The sequence below is a fragment of the Mustelus asterias genome, chromosome 27 (assembly GCF_964213995.1).
Source record: "Mustelus asterias chromosome 27, sMusAst1.hap1.1, whole genome shotgun sequence".
Lineage (NCBI taxonomy): Eukaryota > Metazoa > Chordata > Chondrichthyes > Carcharhiniformes > Triakidae > Mustelus > Mustelus asterias.
In genome coordinates, this window is record NC_135827.1 from 13551524 (window position 1) to 13568729 (window position 17206).

General features: G+C 44.0%; 1 protein-coding gene across 3 annotated transcripts in view; it reads right to left on the reverse strand.

Annotated features, from left to right (window-relative positions):
* msantd2 (Myb/SANT DNA binding domain containing 2) overlaps positions 1-11453 on the reverse strand; it is a 32929-nt gene extending 21476 nt beyond the window's left edge. The window contains exons 1-3 of one of the 3 annotated variants that reach the window (XM_078198842.1): positions 11060-11453; positions 8939-9001; positions 2819-3167 (exon numbers count right to left, since the gene is read on the reverse strand). In XM_078198842.1, the coding sequence (XP_078054968.1) occupies positions 2819-3167; positions 8939-9001; positions 11060-11437 (790 nt within the window). In that variant the 5' untranslated portion in view covers positions 11438-11453. The remainder of the gene's footprint in view (positions 1-2818; positions 3168-8938; positions 9002-11059) is intronic. The other 2 variants (XM_078198841.1, XM_078198843.1) reach the window with 2 other exon arrangements.
* Between the last annotated feature and the right edge of the window lie 5753 nt (positions 11454-17206).

Consider the following 17206-nt stretch of genomic DNA (forward strand, 5'->3'; position numbering starts at 1 on the left):
TTACCCAAGTTCAGAAGTACAAATTTAAAACAGAATTTACTGCTGAATGCTCCCCACAATTCAAGTGATGTATGATGGAACTGTCTCATGCCCCGTAGTATACTTCACGATAATCCTATCATTATGTGCCAGGAAACCTGCTGTCTGACTACAGCAATCGGTGCCTTCAAGAGGTGCAATTTAAAACCACACTTAGAGGATAGTCTGGATCTTCTGATCAGCGTTATTTTAAAACCAACAGAGATTGGATTAAAACCAATGGGATACAGTCTTTTGGAAAATTCATACAGACCAGGAAAGAAGTGATTAAAGACTGAGGACAACTGAGCAACTCACGATTGTCTACATTCATCCTCAAGAGGGAAGGCTTTTCTATCCACTGTGCTGGCCATATCGTTTTACAATAGTACAGAGCGTAAACCATTAAAGGATACGACGTGTTTCTACTGGGGAAACTTAAGGAAAAGCCTTAAATGTTGGATTATCTGAAATAAATGCTGAATTATCTAAAATAAATGCTAGATTATCTGAAATAAATATAAAGAAAATGTTGGAAATGCATAGAAATAGGCAACAAATCGGAATGAGGGCATTTTGGTGGGCTGTATCTTTGTGAGATATATGACCATCACTTTTTAATTTCCTGCATTTTGCCCTCACACTAAATTCGTACAAAATCTGGAGAGAACTACGAATGCCAGATGATTTACTGATTTATGATTTCCACTAAGTTTTTATATTCTCACTACTGTGGAAACACATAATTATATTTTAATTGGGAGTTAAAGGAGAACACACACACACTATACTAATTGTGTTACTCCTTCACCAACACTCTTTGGTGTTGTATAAGCAGCAATCCATTTGTCAGACAAATAGAAGTTTGTAACATCATAGTCATGTGCCATTATAGGCTAGTTTTAAAGTTAATGAAAGGCACAACTTGTGTGGACTGACAAAACCATGCCAGTGACGTCACCTGGTCCATCTCCAAAAAACAAACTAGTCTGCAGCACTGTATGGTACAATGTTGAAAAGTTTTCTTTGAGTAAGGTGTGTGCTTTTAAGCCCCATGTGTGAATCAGTGTCTGGAAGCAGTTTTAAAATCAAGCTTCTGTTTTAAAGGCTTGTTTTGGAAACTCACCTCACTGTAGGTTACGCAAAGAAACATTTTGCTGTTGATTTTGGCGGTTCTTGAATAGTTCTGACAGACAAAATAAAAAGTGTCAATTTCTGCAACCGCATCCTGCAGCAGCGATGGGAGCAGCAGCTGACGTAATAGCACAACACTGGCACCAACATGTTTGTATTGGTGACCTGCCTCAATGGCTGCAGACTGGGAGAGAGAGTTCACTGGGATTGAGAAGTTTGGTTTTTAGCAAGGGTGAAGTCACATTTGAGAAAGTTGCCTTTGTTTTATTTCAATTTGCACTTATTCTTACCCACATTCCATAGTGGAATTGAAACTATGACTTCCTCGAGTGCTTTCAGCCAAGAAGGAGTGCTGCCAATTTCACTTCTGCATCACACACTTTTCCTCTCATCGTAAATTGAATTACAAGCAGAGAAACTGGAAGGGAAAGGTTTGTCCAGAAAATTGTTTAAAGTTTATTTATTATTGTCATAAGTAGGTTTATATTAACACCGTAATGAAGTTACTGTGATCATTGTTAAGCTTAGGGTCCTTTTTCAGCCTGTCCTTTTGAAATGAAGCATATTTAGGTTACTTCTATTATATCCTCTATAGCCAGTGTCGCTAAAACTCAGCTCTCCCCTACAATCTTCTTTACTCTTATTAAGTGGCTCGCAGGCTGAATATGTGATCTGCGCTGAGCTCTAGGGTCTGTAGGGGTACTCTAACTTTCCTTAACCATGAACTGCTGGGATGGGGAGAGAAAAATCATAGAGGTTCTTGCTGTTGATTACACTGCTGGAGTGTGCAAATGTATCACAATCAGGTGAAGACAGTATTGAGCTTAGCATTGTTGCTTCCCAATCAATAAGGGTGTAGCTTTCACTGCCCAGGATTATATATTAACAATGGATGAACAGCTGGAGGGCAACAAATAGGAAGATAATCCTGCATGAACAGGGAGATGCACCTCAGGAACAGGGAGACCATAATTTAAGGGAAAAAGAGCCATGGGATGAGTTCTGCAGGGAAGTGAAAACTTTGCCCATGTCAGCCTTTGTCCAGCACCCAAATTAACAACCATATATTCAAAATCTTCCTCAGCAAAGCTGTTGGATGGAACACTGTGATAAAAAAAACAGGAATTTTATTTCAGATTTAAACGAACGTTGAAGCTGTTGATGACCGCACACACACACTTTTAGAACGGGAGAGCTCAGGTTTGGTGAAAATGTAGAAGTCCAGACTCTGCGGCTTTACAAATTCAGAGAGGAACGGAATCAGGAAGCATCTCATTCCCTGATCTGTGTTGCTATTTGATTTTAATCAGGAAAACAGGAATTACAATTGTCCCAGTGGCCTTTGGTTAGGGAAGGTGACACTTGACATGCAGCCCTACAGGCTGCCAGGGGGCACTGTTGACAGCCCTATTCATGGCCATGGGTAATTATTGTTGACAACAGATAATTATTGCCCCTGCCCTGAAGGTAATGACTCCACTCTACTCAAACCTGTAATGTTCATGGCTCTGTCTCATTCAAAGGTAATAAATTAACCAATGGAGACATTGGTGAAGTTTGACCAGATCTAAAGCAAAGACACAGACCATCATCAAATGTCACAGATCCCACAAACAGTACAAACCACTGGTTTTCCATCAAAGTATGAAACAAATAAGTTACTCACCTATGTCCTCATCTGCATCCTGGTAGACTGAGAGATCCTGCTTCGGGTAGGCCTGCAATTCTTGCTTCTGGTTCATAAGTAGCTCCTGCTTAATGAGCAAATCTGGCTTCTGGTTCCCCCAATCTTCCAACTGAGTTGGCTGCACCTCCCGGCTGTCATCCAGGTTAATAGTGTCTGATTTTGTGTCCTGGTACAGTCCGCTGCTGTCAATAAGAACTGGCTGATAGGCGTGCGGTTCCCACACAACAGGCACCCGCCCGAAGACCTGCTCCAGCTGCTGAAACGTGTAGTTACAGGTTCTCTTACCTCGACCTCGTTCCTTTACCCTACTATAACACCTCTTTAGAGTCTGTGTGGGAAAAGAAACAAGTCAGACCTCAAAAGCAGTTGACAAATATCCATGCCAAAGTCAAAACTCATCACACCAACTCATTCTCTCAGGAGCCCAGAACTATGGTACTCCTGAACTCGCTCAGTCTTGAAGTCCAGCCGCAGAGATTTAGAAACCCAAATTCTGTACCTCCTAGTCACTAATTCTTATTTGATCTGGCCTTTTCTCCTCTTGGTGCTGCCCTGCTTTGCATGCCTAGGTTTTTACCTTCAATTTATTTTGCAAAAAGTGGGTTTACTCAATTTTTAATTACTCTACACGTGCAAAGGTAAAACAGGAAAGGTAGAAAAGATGGCATTCTCTCTCGCAATATCAAATTTATCACACTTTGATGACAGAGACGCCTCCCACAACACTGATAGAAAGAGTGCCAAACAACTAGTTTTGTTAGCACCACACAGAACCACCTTCTACACGGAACAGAGCTGTGCTTCTTTCCATGAAAGGGCCAACAGCAAATTACAATAAAATACTCTGATTTCTTACTCCGTGTCAGGTACAATCCGGTACTAAATATTCCCACCAGGATTCTGATGCACCGATGATCTGACACCCCTATGTTTTAAGAGCTTTTTTTGAGACAGCACATAACAATGTTGAGTAGTGAATCTCACATAAGATCATGGAACTCATTTGAAGTTCCGAGCATACTTGGAGCAATTTCCCATTAAAACAACATTCACTCAAAAATATCAACTTTATTTTGTCTGGGGAATATGGACAACACCGGCATGGCTGTTTTTTTTTTCCTAAGTGGACCAAGTAGCTGGTTAATAGGCCTTCTTGAACCACTGTGGTATCTGTGCACCCAGCATCATGCTAGGCAGAGAATTTGAAGAATTTCACTCTGTAACAATGAAATAACAGTGACTGATATCAGGAGGGTGTGACCTGGGGGACTATTTTGAAAACCAGAAGTGGAACATAATACTGCACTTTGAGCTGCTGAACACAGGGCCATTCCCTATACAGGGAAAGACAGGAAATATGGCAAATGCTACCAGCTCCATCAGCATCTCTGAAGAGAAAAGTCCAGGTAATGTTTCGGGTACAGTTCTACTTGAAACAGTCCCCTTACCAATGGTCTATACACAAAACATTAACCCAACTTCTCTCCTGACAAAGGTCAAGTAATCTGAAGTATACTCTCGTGTATGACACACACACTGGATACCAGACAAGTAGTGATGGAGTCTGGTATAGATTAAGTGGTGTAACTGTCAATAAACAGTGTCATCTACAGTATGTTATTCACACAACAGAGGTGTACAGCTCAGATTCAAAAATAAATTGACCATCTAGCAATGAAATGCTGGTCTAACACATCCCGGCCACGGATGACTGTGTGAAGTTTGCACATTCTCCCAGTGTCTGCGTGGGTTTCCTCCGGGTGCTCCGGTTTCCTCCCACAGTCCAAAGATCTGCAGGTTAGGTTGATTGGCCATGCTAAATTAACCGTAGTGTCAGAGGGTAAATATGAAGGCTTATGGGAATAGGGCCTGGGTGGGATTGTGGCCAGTGCAGACTCAATGGGCCGAATGGCCTCCTTCTGCACTGCAGGGATTCTATAAAAAAATCATTGTGATATCCAGTAATGTTACAGCAATATCATTGTAGCGTTAATATTGTAATCAAATGGTTCATATGTTGGTTACGACGATGTATAATTAGGAAAGGAAATTAAAACCTAGAGATACTTCAAACTCTTGCATGTCTCTAGTTATGCGGCATAATGAGACTGCCTTTTTTAAACTCACAGCTGTTTTGATGCTTTCTTAAAGACGCAACACGTTAAATTTGAAATTGTAGGCGATGAAACAAATACTGATGACTCTGCCAAAATCTGTTGTGTGTATTTAATTTTTAAAATGATTATTTCACAGGCAGTTGTACCTCTGCTCCGTTTTGGAGTTGCGAGTTTTGCATATAATTTCATAGAACATTCCATTCCTACCCATCAAAAAAAGCCCAATTTCTGAAGCAACACAGAATATTGATGAGAAATATGACATACGCCATGTCATGTATTTCAATGGCTAGGCGAGATTGATTGGGATTAGGCGATTGACTCATTCCTCAACACACAGGAAGGTTAGGATTTGATTTTGAAGTCAAAGGACATGTATAGGTCCCAGAGTCTCATCTTTTGAGCCCCCACTCAAGTCCTGACCACCAAACAACATTCCAAAGATAATTGTAATGTAATTACCCTTTCTTATTCTGCCCAAGATCACCTCAGCACAAAGCAGGGTTCAACCCTGGGCCTTTAAGCCAACAAAGTGCCCGAATCGTTGGGTAGACTTTTTCACCATTTACTAATTTTACCATCATCACTTTGTATGGGTTAAGATACATCTGTCTTTCGTATTTTTCTATGCTGTTTGCAAGTTCAAACGCTATCGTTTTTTTTAACAAAAAGAAGAGGATTTCCTTTCATAATCCAGTGATCTGAAACCTAAACCATACAAAAGGGAAGGAATTGACTCCAAATGGTGACTGCAGCTTCCTTTCAGGTGCCCCATAGCACAGCAAACCAGTCCCTGAATGGATAAGAAGGAGCAAACAAAATGAAATGTGCTCCAGTTTATTTTGTCACCGGGATTTGTTTTCTGATTTACCAAGTGAGGATGTGAGAGAGACACCGTGTGTTGCATGGTGCGAGTGCAAATGGGATCGACTATGCTGGTGAGGTGCAGGGTATTATAGATGCGCTGTTCTGATAGACAGTCACTGACCTGAAATGTTGGCCGCGATTCTCCCATCGCGACCCGCAACTTTTCTGTTGGGTCGCAGTGGGAGATGCGCGTCGCTGGCCTTGGATTAGCACGTGTCGGGAACACATGCACATCTCCCAGAGCCAGTGAACAGTCGCCGGTCAGACCACGCTGTAAACCAGCGGGAAGTCAGGTAAGTGATTTAAATCTTTTATTACTATGTTTATTCGTTCATCATCAGGGCCTGAAAGGTCCCGATTGAATCCCCCACCCCACCAGGAGTACTTCATTCCAGTGGGGTTCAGTGTAGCTCCCCACGTTCGGGGAACTAGCGGTAGACCCCGTCCGAATGACTAGGGGGAGGAAAAAAACCGGGGCCTCCCAGGGGGTCGGGCAGCGGGGGTTAGTGCCCCCCTGGGCATTGGCAGACTGGCAGTGCTAGCCTGTGCTCCCTGGCACTGCCCAAGGGGAAAAGTGCCCCTGCCAGTGGGGCACCTTGGCACTGCCCAATTTGGGGGGGGGGGGGGGGGGGGGGGGAGAGCTGGAGGGGCAGTACTGCGGGGATCCGGACCACTGCGCGTGTGCAGAGTTCCAGAACTGTCAAACTCCGACGCAAATATGCCCTGCCCCCTGGGTTTTTAATGACATTCATGACTGGGACCTCTGCAGTACACAGAGTGCAGAGATTCAGGTGAGAAGCTCAACTGACAAAACAGTCGGGATTTAGCAGTTTTCCCGCCAATTCAGCACTTTTGGGAGAATTGCGCCCATTAACTCTGCTTCTCTCCAGATGCTTCCTGACCTACTGAATATTTCCAGATTATTTTCTCATGCAGGGTACTACTTACTGGGTTACAAGCAGAGTACTGGTTACTGCATGACTCTCTTTATTGATTTAGGTGATTATTGAGGTACAAAGTAATTGATTTAAAGTAAAGTTTATTAATCACAAGTGAGGCTTACATTAACACTGCAATGAAGTTACTGTGAAATTCCGCTAGTCGCCACACTCCGACGCCTGTTCAGGTCAACACACCTAATCAGCACGTCTTTCAGACTTTGGGAGGAAACCGGAGCATCCGGAGGAAACGGTTCGCAGTGACAGAGGTTCTGTCTTTCAATCAAGCAAGGCTCTATTGGCCTACTCAGGTGAATGCAATGAGGGGATCTAGAACAAGGAGACATGGTCTTAGAATGAGGTAGGCCATTTCGGACTGGGATGATGCAGAATTTATTTAATCAGAGGATGATGAACCTTTGGAATTCTCTATCCCAGGGGGCTGTGGAGGCTTGGTCATTGAGTTTGTTTGAAGCAGATGTTAATAATTTCTAGATATTAATGACATCTGGGATATTGTGGGGAGGTGGTATAGAAGATCAGCCACAATCTAGTTCTAATTGAATGGCAGAGCAGGTTCAAGGGGCTGAATGACCTACCCCTGTTCCAAAAATATCTCTCAACACTAAAAACTGCAGGAAACATTACTTTCTCATTAATGGAACATTGCTTTGTGAGAATTGGTTATTGCATCAACCCACAGAACAACCATTGTACTCCAAAAAAGTGGTCAATTGTTTGTAAATTGCCTTCAGCCATGACATGTTATGAATACAACTTTTCATTTCTTGAAGTGAAGGGTTAGAGGTGCAAGCCACTGGTATCAGAAAGGTTGCTACTTGATGGTCACTGTATGCTATTGTCCAGATGTGAAGGTGCTGGCGTTGGACTGGAAGACTGTGAGACTAAGAAGTCTCACAATACCAGGTTAAAGTCCAACAGATTTATTTGGTAACAAAAGCCACCAGCTTTCGGAGCGCTGCTCCTTCGTCAGGTAAGTGGGAGTTCTGTTCACAAACAGGGTATATAAAGACACAAACTCAATTTACAAAATAATGGTTGGAATGCGAGTCTTTACATATAATCAAATCTTAAAGGTACAGACAATGTGAGTGGAGAGAGGGTTAAGCACAGGTTAAAGAGATGTGTATTGTCTCCAGCCAGGACAGTTAGTGAGATTTTGCAAGCCTAGGCAAGTCGTGGGGGTTACAGATAGTGTGACGTGAACCCAAAATCCCGGTTGAGGCTGTCCTCATGTATGCGGAACTTGGCTATCAGTCTGTGCTCAGAGATTCTGCGTTGTGTGTCGTGAAGGCCGCCTTGGTGTTCAGTAGTCACGGGCATTCGGCCTCTGAACTTCGGGTAAGCGTTCTCCAAGGCGGCCTTCACGACAATGCAGAGTCGCTGAGCAGAGACAGATAGCCACGTTCTGCACACATGAGGACGGCCTCAACAGAGATCTTGGGTTCATGTCACACTATCTGTAACCACCACGACTTGCCTGGGCTTGCAAAATCTCACTAACTGTCTGGCTGGAGACAAAACACATCTCTTTAACTGTGCTTAACCCTCTCTCCACTCACATTGTCTGTACCTTTAAGACTTGATTACCTGTAAAGACTCGCATTCCAACCATTATTTTGTAAATTGAGTTTGTGTCTTTATATGTCCTGTTTATGAACAGAACTCCCACTTACCTGACGAAGGAGCAGCGGTCTGAAAGCTAGTGGCTTTTGCTACAAAATAAACCTGTTGGACTTTAACCTGGTGTTGTGAGACTTCTAACTGTGCTATTGTCCACACATTTTAGATTAAGAGTTGGTGATGTGCAGAATGCCACACAGGGAGATATAGGGCATTAGCTACTAAATTGCAGGATATGAACTACTCCTTACTTGCTCTTAGCGACTGAGTATATAATTATTAATTGAAGAAGCAAATTGCATCTTGTAACCAGATTGGTGGTCATGGATTTACACTACAAACATGCAAGTCTGTTGTACTGATGAGAATCTGATTGAGATTACCACGTGATTCAGGTGTAGAATTTCAATTATATTTGCAAATGTAGAATTGTTAAATTTGTCACAAAGTCAAACTTCAAAAGAATTAAGGGGTTGAAAACAGATCCTCCAAAACATTAACTGTTCATTTCCTTTATATAGATGCTGACTGACCTGCTGTGGGTTTCCACTGCCTGTTTTTATTTCTCCTGAAATGTAGTCAAGTTCTTGCTTTCTCTGATGACAAATACGACAAAAGACATTTTTAATGTCCTCGAGATGTTTAATATGTTATGCTGATACCAGAATATGAAACCTAACGAAATTTCCTCACCAGAACGATGATCATTAACTGGACTTTGTTTTTCTACATTCAAGAAGCCGTTACATTCCTACAGAATATCTTACAGAATTTCTTACAATGACTAATTGATCCATTATGGATTATTCTTAAGGTATGTTTGTTTAACATAGTACTGGTATTTGCCAAACTTTTGCACTTCATCTTTATTTAATAAAACTAAATATAATTAGTTACTTATGAAAGTATTAGTTACTACTGAGATTAATATCAGCCAAACTAAAAATTAATTATTTGAAAATAACTAACTTGCATTTATCTGTCCAAGTGTTTCAGGATCAATGAAGTACCATTGATACGTCATTACTGCTGGGATGCAAGATTTTTGCACACAGCAAGGTCCCAGAAACACCAAAGAAATAGATGAGTGGATAAACTATTTTAGTAAGTTTGGCTGATAGATAAAGCATGAATTCAGAATGGTGCCATCTGCACAAGGGGGCAGACAGGTTCTCTGTTTAACACCCATTCAAAAGATGGCATCTCCGGTGGTGCAAAAATCCATTAGTATTGTACTGATGTCAGACTAGATTTTATGTGAAGTTTCTGGAGTAGGCCTTTAATTAAGCAGTCGGTGTAATAATTATATATGAAGAACAGTCAGCGTGGTAATCATATGTGAAAAACAGAGTGCAGCTCGGAAGAAGTCATTCTCAAGCTGTACAATACTCTCACCAGACCACACCTTGAATATTGCAGTCAATTCAAGACACAGACAGGAGTAATTCTAGTCCTGGATGCAATTCAAAGGCAAGGTATAAGGATGATCTTTTGTCAAAATGAATTAAAATGATGAAAGTCTGGAGAAATCCAGTCTTCGTAGCCTTAGAAGGAGGCAATGGAGACAGAACAAGAGGAGAACAATGGAGACAGAACTGAAAATTACTCAAAATTTGGGAATCAGACAAAAGTTCAAGCATTCAAATTTAGGTGAGATATTAGTAATTGCTTCGTTGAAAAATAAATGATTACTACACAGTCGATTTCAAGGCAGTGGGGAAATGCCAGTCATTTGAGGGGCAATCGGATGGTAAAGGAATTGTGGGTCTTTTCTGAATGGGTAAAGCATAATAGACTTCCTACATTTATACTGATCTTCTAAGTGCGGTAGCATAGTTTGACTTCTTTTAGCCAGGAAACAGATTACTACAATGGCCTTATTAATTAATCGTCTGGTCCAGCAACTCTACCAGCTATCATTTCCAGGTCAAAGGGAGAATGAATCAGTTGTTGGAACTGTTCTTTATTTTTCTCTCTCCTAAATGTGCTACAGAACACCCAAACCGAATCAATTAATAAACAAGATATTACTTGGGAAGTATTCTAAGTGTGTTGCTCAAAACTAATTACTAACCAGAGAACATCAAATTAGTTACAGAAAATTAATTACTGACTGCAGGACATTGGTTAGTTGTGGAAATCTAGTTACTGACCAGCGAAGATTAAATTAGTTGTAGAAAATTAATTACTGACTGCAGGACATTGGTTAGTTGTGGAAATCTAGTCACTAACCAGAGAACATCAAATTAGTCGCAGAAAATTAATTACTGACTGTAGGACATTAGTTAGTTGTGGAAATCTAGTTACTGACCAGCGAAGATTAAATTAGTTGTAGAAAATTAATTACTGACTGCAAGACGTAAGTAGCTTTGTGGAAAACTAGTTACTATTAGTTGCAGAAAATTAGTGATTGACTGTAGGATATGAGCTGATTGTAGAAAGTTAGTTACAGTATTCAGCACAAAGTTATTGACTCTAGAAGATTAGTTAGTTGCAGGATGCTAGTTATTCAACGTCAGTACCTTGAAACTGGCATTTGTAATTAAGTTGCAACGTGGTCTTAAGTAGGTGCTAGTTACTGCCCGCAGAGCGCCAGTTACAAAGTATTAAATGAGCTGGTTACTAATTACTTTGCTAGTTAAGAGTCCGGGTACCTTGATTCTTTCCTTGCACTGGTTTGCGCTTCTCTCATAGCCCATTTCCCGCAGGGCCTGCGAGATCCTGTCGAATATGTGCGAGTTGCGCAGGTTGCCCTCCAGCACGTCCTGCAGCCGCTCGTCCCCCCACACGGCGATAAGCGCGTTGGTCTCGGCCGGGGTCCAGGAGATCCCGCGGCAGGCGGCCGGCCGGCTGGGGCTGGGCGCCGGGTTGTCGGTCGCCCCGCCCGTCCAGCTGGGGGTGGGCGGCCCGGCGGACGGGTCGCCCGCTACCTCGGCCCAGGCGGGGGCCGCGATCTCTATCGGGGCCTCGGCCGCCGCCGCCGCGCTCGTCCAGCTCGGGCTCGGGGAGTCCGCTGCGCTGGGCGCCGCCATCGTCCACCGTCCACATCCGGGCACCGGCCCGGGGGCTTGTGGGATACAGCGGGGCAACCACCCCGCCACACACACACTGGGAGGGCAGCACCTGCCACCCCCACCCTGAATACAGATCCGGGGGAGAGGGAGCCGGATGATCAGTCCCAGGCACACCAGTCACTTCAACAACACCACACCGGTGGAGGTGAAGGGGTTAATAGCAATGGCCAGAGGCGCACATTCCATGAGGATAGCTGCTGCCCCGCACTAAGATGGCTGCCGGCCCCCCCCGCCCCGGGGGATTGTGGGCGGCGCCCCGCTACAAAATGGCGCCGGCTTCAACTGGCGGCGGGAAATCCGCTGACTAAAACACAGAACCCGCTCTGACTGGGAAAAAAAACCCCTCGCAATCAGCAGTGTAGGCCGCCTGTCGACGTTTCGTGTAACTTACTAAGCGCCGACGACGAGTCGGGTTCGGACGCGGCTCGAGCACATGGGCCGCCCGAGAGCTCGGGGCGGCCGCCAATATATTTTTATTCAATCGAGTGCTTGACCGCACACACGAAAGGCAGGCAAATAATATTTCTTTGAAATATAGATTATAAATCTTAGGGGTGTATGGGGAGGGGCGGTGGAATTGTGAGATTATGGAAAGCGGATGATCAGCCGGTTGAGGCCTGAGAGGCCTGGCGGGCCGGGCTGAGCGAGGCCGAGCCGCTGCCCCCCACAAAGATGGAGGCCGCAGCGAAGGTGGATTCTCCCACGTTTCGTGGTTCGAACAGGCAGCCGGGCGGTTTCTGCGGTGCCCGAGCCCCCCCTTCCCGAATTGACCCTTGACGAGGAATTAGTATATCTTAAAGCTTCGACTTTACCCACACACCCCCGTCTCCCTCCCTCCCCGATCACGCTCGAAGGTGATGTGAAAAGACGAAAGTACGTACTTTAGATTAAATGATAGCAGGTCAGAGGGGAAGGCAGGATGGCGCCCCCTTCAAAGATGGCGCCGCTCACTGCAGCCTGCTGCATTGTGGGGCTGCCAGGCGCAAGATGGAGGCTGTGACCCCCCCCCCCCCCCCCAAAAGATGGCGCCCACTTGTGTATATTTTTATTTTTTTAAAAGTACTTTCTCCTGCTTGTATCAGCACAGGAGCCCGTTCTTGATTATTCTACATTGCTGAAATCAGTTTAGAAACACTTTTAAAACGTATCTTGTGCCAGTTTGTTAACACACTTATGGCCATTGTTTCCTTTGCAAGGTAGGATGGTGCCCCGCACAAAGATGGCGATAGCATTGTGTACCTGGGGGCTCATGGGATGAAGAGGGGACTTTCTCACCACCTGCTTCAGCAACACTTGTCCAGAGTCATGAAGAGGAGCCTGTCACTACTAATATTACACGGCAAGGCCCCCAGATACATTTTAAACCAGGATTTTTAAAAGTACATTAAGTTGTCATCCTCCAATTTCGTTTAAGTAACCTTCCATCTCTTTAAATAAATTTGTTGGAAGTGTATTTTCTTCTATTTGGTCCTGCACCTATGAATGTAATTCAATACAAGTCTTAATCACTACTTTAGGATAGGCTGTGATTTGATTTTTTTCCCCCCAAGAGTCAGTTGCTCCTTCAGAGTGCTAGCACAAACAATGACTAGCTTTAGTATCTACCACAAGGGAAACATCCACTCTCAAGTCCCCCCAGGATCGGATAGATTTCAACAAGTTCACATCTCAGTCCTCTAACCAAAAGAGAAAATGCTGGAAAATCTCAGCAGGTCTGGCAGCATCTAGAAGGAGAGAAAAGAACTGACGTTTCAAATCCAGATGACCCTTAAAGGTTCATCTAAAGTGACCTTAAAGGGTCATCTGGACTTGAAACGTCAGCTCTTTTCTCTCCTTACAGTTGCTGCCAGACTGGCTGAGATTTTCCAGCATTTTCTCTTTTGGTTTCAGACTCCAGCATCTGCAGTAAGTTGCTTTTATCGCAGTCTTCTAACCTCAGGCCCAACCTGTCCAACCTTTTCTCATAAGATAAATCTCCCGCTCCATCTCAGCTGTCAGTTGACTGAGCCTTCTGTTTCTAATGTGTTTTTGTTAAGTTTTGAATTTGGGGACATGATCAGAATCCAAACTTGAGTTTTGAGTAAGTCAAGAGATAGCATAAGATGTGAATTCCGCAAATGCTTTTGTATTGGTCCATCCACTCGAGGGGCGGCATTCCATCCATTGTCCTTCAGTTAGAAACTTTCCAGAAATTTGAGATACTTTTGAGTCTGCAGAAATTGCAAAAGTCAACTGACTCTTGGCAGCCATCTTAACTACCTTTTAATGTCCATTTTCATAAGGGACAGCAATTCCAGAAAATTATGTACTGAATATTGTCCATGTTCAAAATTACAAATGTAACATGACACTCATGAATAATCTGATCATAAGAGCCTGGACAGAATAGGCATTCTCTCATAATAGCCAGGTTTGGCAGCATGCCACATGCTACCACCAATCTTTCTTTGCATTCAGCTCAGTACTGGAGGCTTCCTTAGTATTTAGAGAATGGAAGCATTGCTTGAGGATGATGATCATAATCTATAATGTTTATTGCACCAACATAGCTCTTACTTATGGCCATTGTGTATCAGTGTATGGTTTCTGGACAGAAGTCATGAACCATGTCATGAGGTGTCACCTTGTAGCAATTCCTTAACCATGGAATTATGAGTCAAGTACTGGCACAGCAGATAGCAGTAGAATAAAGGAATCATGAGTACTGTCAGGATAATGAGGGGGGATCTAATTGAAACTTACAGAATACTGCGGGGCCTGGATAGAGTGGACGTGGAGAGGATGTTTCCACTCGTAGAAAAAACTAGAACCAGAGGACACAACGTCAGACTAAAGGGATGATCGTTTAAAACAGAGATTAGGAGGAATTTCTGTGGAACTCTTTGCCGCAGAAGGCTGTGGAGGCCAGGTCATTGAGTGTCTTTAAGACAGAGGTAGATAGATAGGTTCTGGATTAATAAGAGAATCAGGGGTTATGGGGAAAAGGCAGGAGAACGGGGATGAGAAAAATATCAGCCATGATTGAATGGCGGAGCAGACTCGATGGGCCGAGTGGCCTAATTCTGCTCCTATGTATTATGGTCTTATAATGGGCATTCACCTGTGCGTTGCCTGAGGTCACACTGCAGGTACACATGGAGTGGAATCCCCCTCAGTTCTTGAAAATGGCAGACTTCATATGAGGCACATGCATCGCCATATCTGCATCAAGAGCACCCTTCACCGTGGGGAAACCTGTAATCTTTGCACACTCTCCTGCTCAATTTATCCGATTGATTCTGGCAAGAGTGAATAAGATGCATAAAGAGCATCAGTGTCCTCTTTTATGCAGAATTGTACTGCAAAATGTGAGATGTTGCCAATATTTCTAGCAGTACCCAAGAAGGAACTGGACCCATTAAAATTAAGCACCATGCTTCGCTTGACAGCCACAGGCAATGTGGTCCTCTCCCTGCTTTGAGGCTGTGATCATGGCTGCACCAATGGCAGATTTCAGTGACAAAACATTTTACGTGTAGACATCAGGAGCATCAAAATCCATGACGAGACCTTGGACAATGCGGACCAATTTCCATACCCTGGGAGTCTACTGTCAACAAGGGCAGAAATCCCTGCTGTTGAGATATGAGAATTGCTCTATGAAGATTCTCGATGAATACAGCTCCGGCTGAGAGCCCACCTCCATCTTCCAGCAGCTTGTCCTCTGCACAGCCTCTCTTCGTTCCCCCACTTCGACTCAATTCCCAGAGGAAGGAAGCCCGCTAGCAGGGCATCCTCGTCTAGAAGCAACTTGTTTCTGCGCAAGCTTTTAAATCAATAAAAAGAAGTAATTTAGTGCAAGACCAACTACTCCTTGCAATGATAGAAATGCTCCAAAAATCTTTCTCTCAGGTAGTCCCTCAGGGTCAAGGATGATTTCCTCCCACACTAAAAATGAATTCTCAGGTGACTGAGGAGTTTAATATGTGCCCTTACAGTCTCTGTCACAAGTGGCGCAGATGGTGGTTGGAGGAGTGGGTGGGTGGGGTGCCCAGGCTGCCATTTGTTCCTTTCGCTGTCGACGCTTGGCTGCAGCTTGCTGTCAGTGAAGAAACTTGGAAGTGTTCAGCACCTTCCTGGATGCTTTCTCTCCACTCCAGGCGGTCTTTGGCCAGGGATTTCCAGGTGTTGACGGGATCATGCACATTTTCAAGTAGGCTTTGAGGGTGTCCTTGAAGCATTTCTTCTGCCCTCCTGGCTCTTGCTTGCCACGTTAAAGCTGTTTAAGGAGTCTCGTGTAAGACATGTGGACGATGTGGTCTGCCCAGCGGAGCTGATCGAAGATGCTGGGGATGTTGGCCTGAATGAAAACGCTGACATTAGTGTGCTTATGCTGCCAACGGATTCACAGGATCTTGCAGCGGCAATGCTGGTGGTACTTCCCCAGAGTTCTGAGGTGCCTGCTGTAAGTAGTCCACATCTCTGAGCCATAGAGGAGGACAGATGCCGGGTCTGAGGTCCTAGTTTTCAAACACTTTCTTCCTCAGCCGACTGAAGGTTGCACTGGCACACTGAAGGTGGTGCTGAACCTCATTGTCGATATCTGTCCTTGTTGACAGTAGGCTCCCAAGTTATGGAAAGTGATTAACATTGTCCAAGGCCTAATGTGGATTTTGATAACTGGGAAGCAGGAGAGTGCTGTGTGATGGGAGTAGGTTGGTCTAAAACCTTTGTCTTACGGATCTTAGTGTAAGGCCCAATTCTCTTGCTGGTGGCTTTGAGCTCGGCCTCTTAGTGTGCGCAGATGGAAGCATTGTCTGCATACTGTAGTTATGCATAGAAATGCCCAGCAGCAAGAAGAGTATTGCATAGCATTTCAGAAATGGCAGCGTTAGCCTAAGGTCAGCATAGTACACTGATTAACATCAAGCTCAATTTGCTCTGCTTCTGGCAATATTCATTAGGCACACACACATATACCCTTTTTATCAAGGTGGGGGTCCAATATCTTTCCTGTTATCGCATATCTCTGCCACCATTTCATTTTCAAGCATAAGGAAGCCCAGAAAACAGGCACTTCAGAGCCTAATTTCTACTCATGAACATCCACACTGTTTATAAATTCCAGTTCTATTTCTTGTCTGTTTTCATGTTTGTGTTAAACTCTGTCTTCAAGTAAAACATCTAATGTTGCAATCTCACCAAGCCCTCCTCCAATTTTGCCTCTGTCACTGAGTCAACTCCATTACGTGGGGGGCAAGAACAGAACCTCCTCGTCCAGTGGCATGCGGATTGCCAAATTATGCACACCACATTCAGTCCTGTTTCTCTCCCAGGCATTGTGGGGCCTGATTCTCCCGAAATGAGGTGTGACATTGCTCTGATGTTTATTCTCAAGTACATTAACACTTACAAGCTCTGTGAGGAATGTATAGTCTTCACAATGATGGTTGGTGATGCATTTGGGTGGGACAAACAAGGCAAGGGAATACATGATGAACGGTAGGACCCTGGAAGCACTGAGGATCAGAGGGACCTTGGTGTGCATATCCCTTAAGGTAGCAGGACAGGTGAATAAAGTGGTTAAGAAGGCATATGGCACACTTGCCTTTATTAGCCAAGCCATTGAGTTTAAGAGCAGGGAGATTATGCTGTAACCAGATTAAATGTTGGTTTGGCCATAGCTAGAGTATTGTGTGCATTTCTGGAATCCACATTATAGGAGGGATGTGATAGCACAAGAAAGGG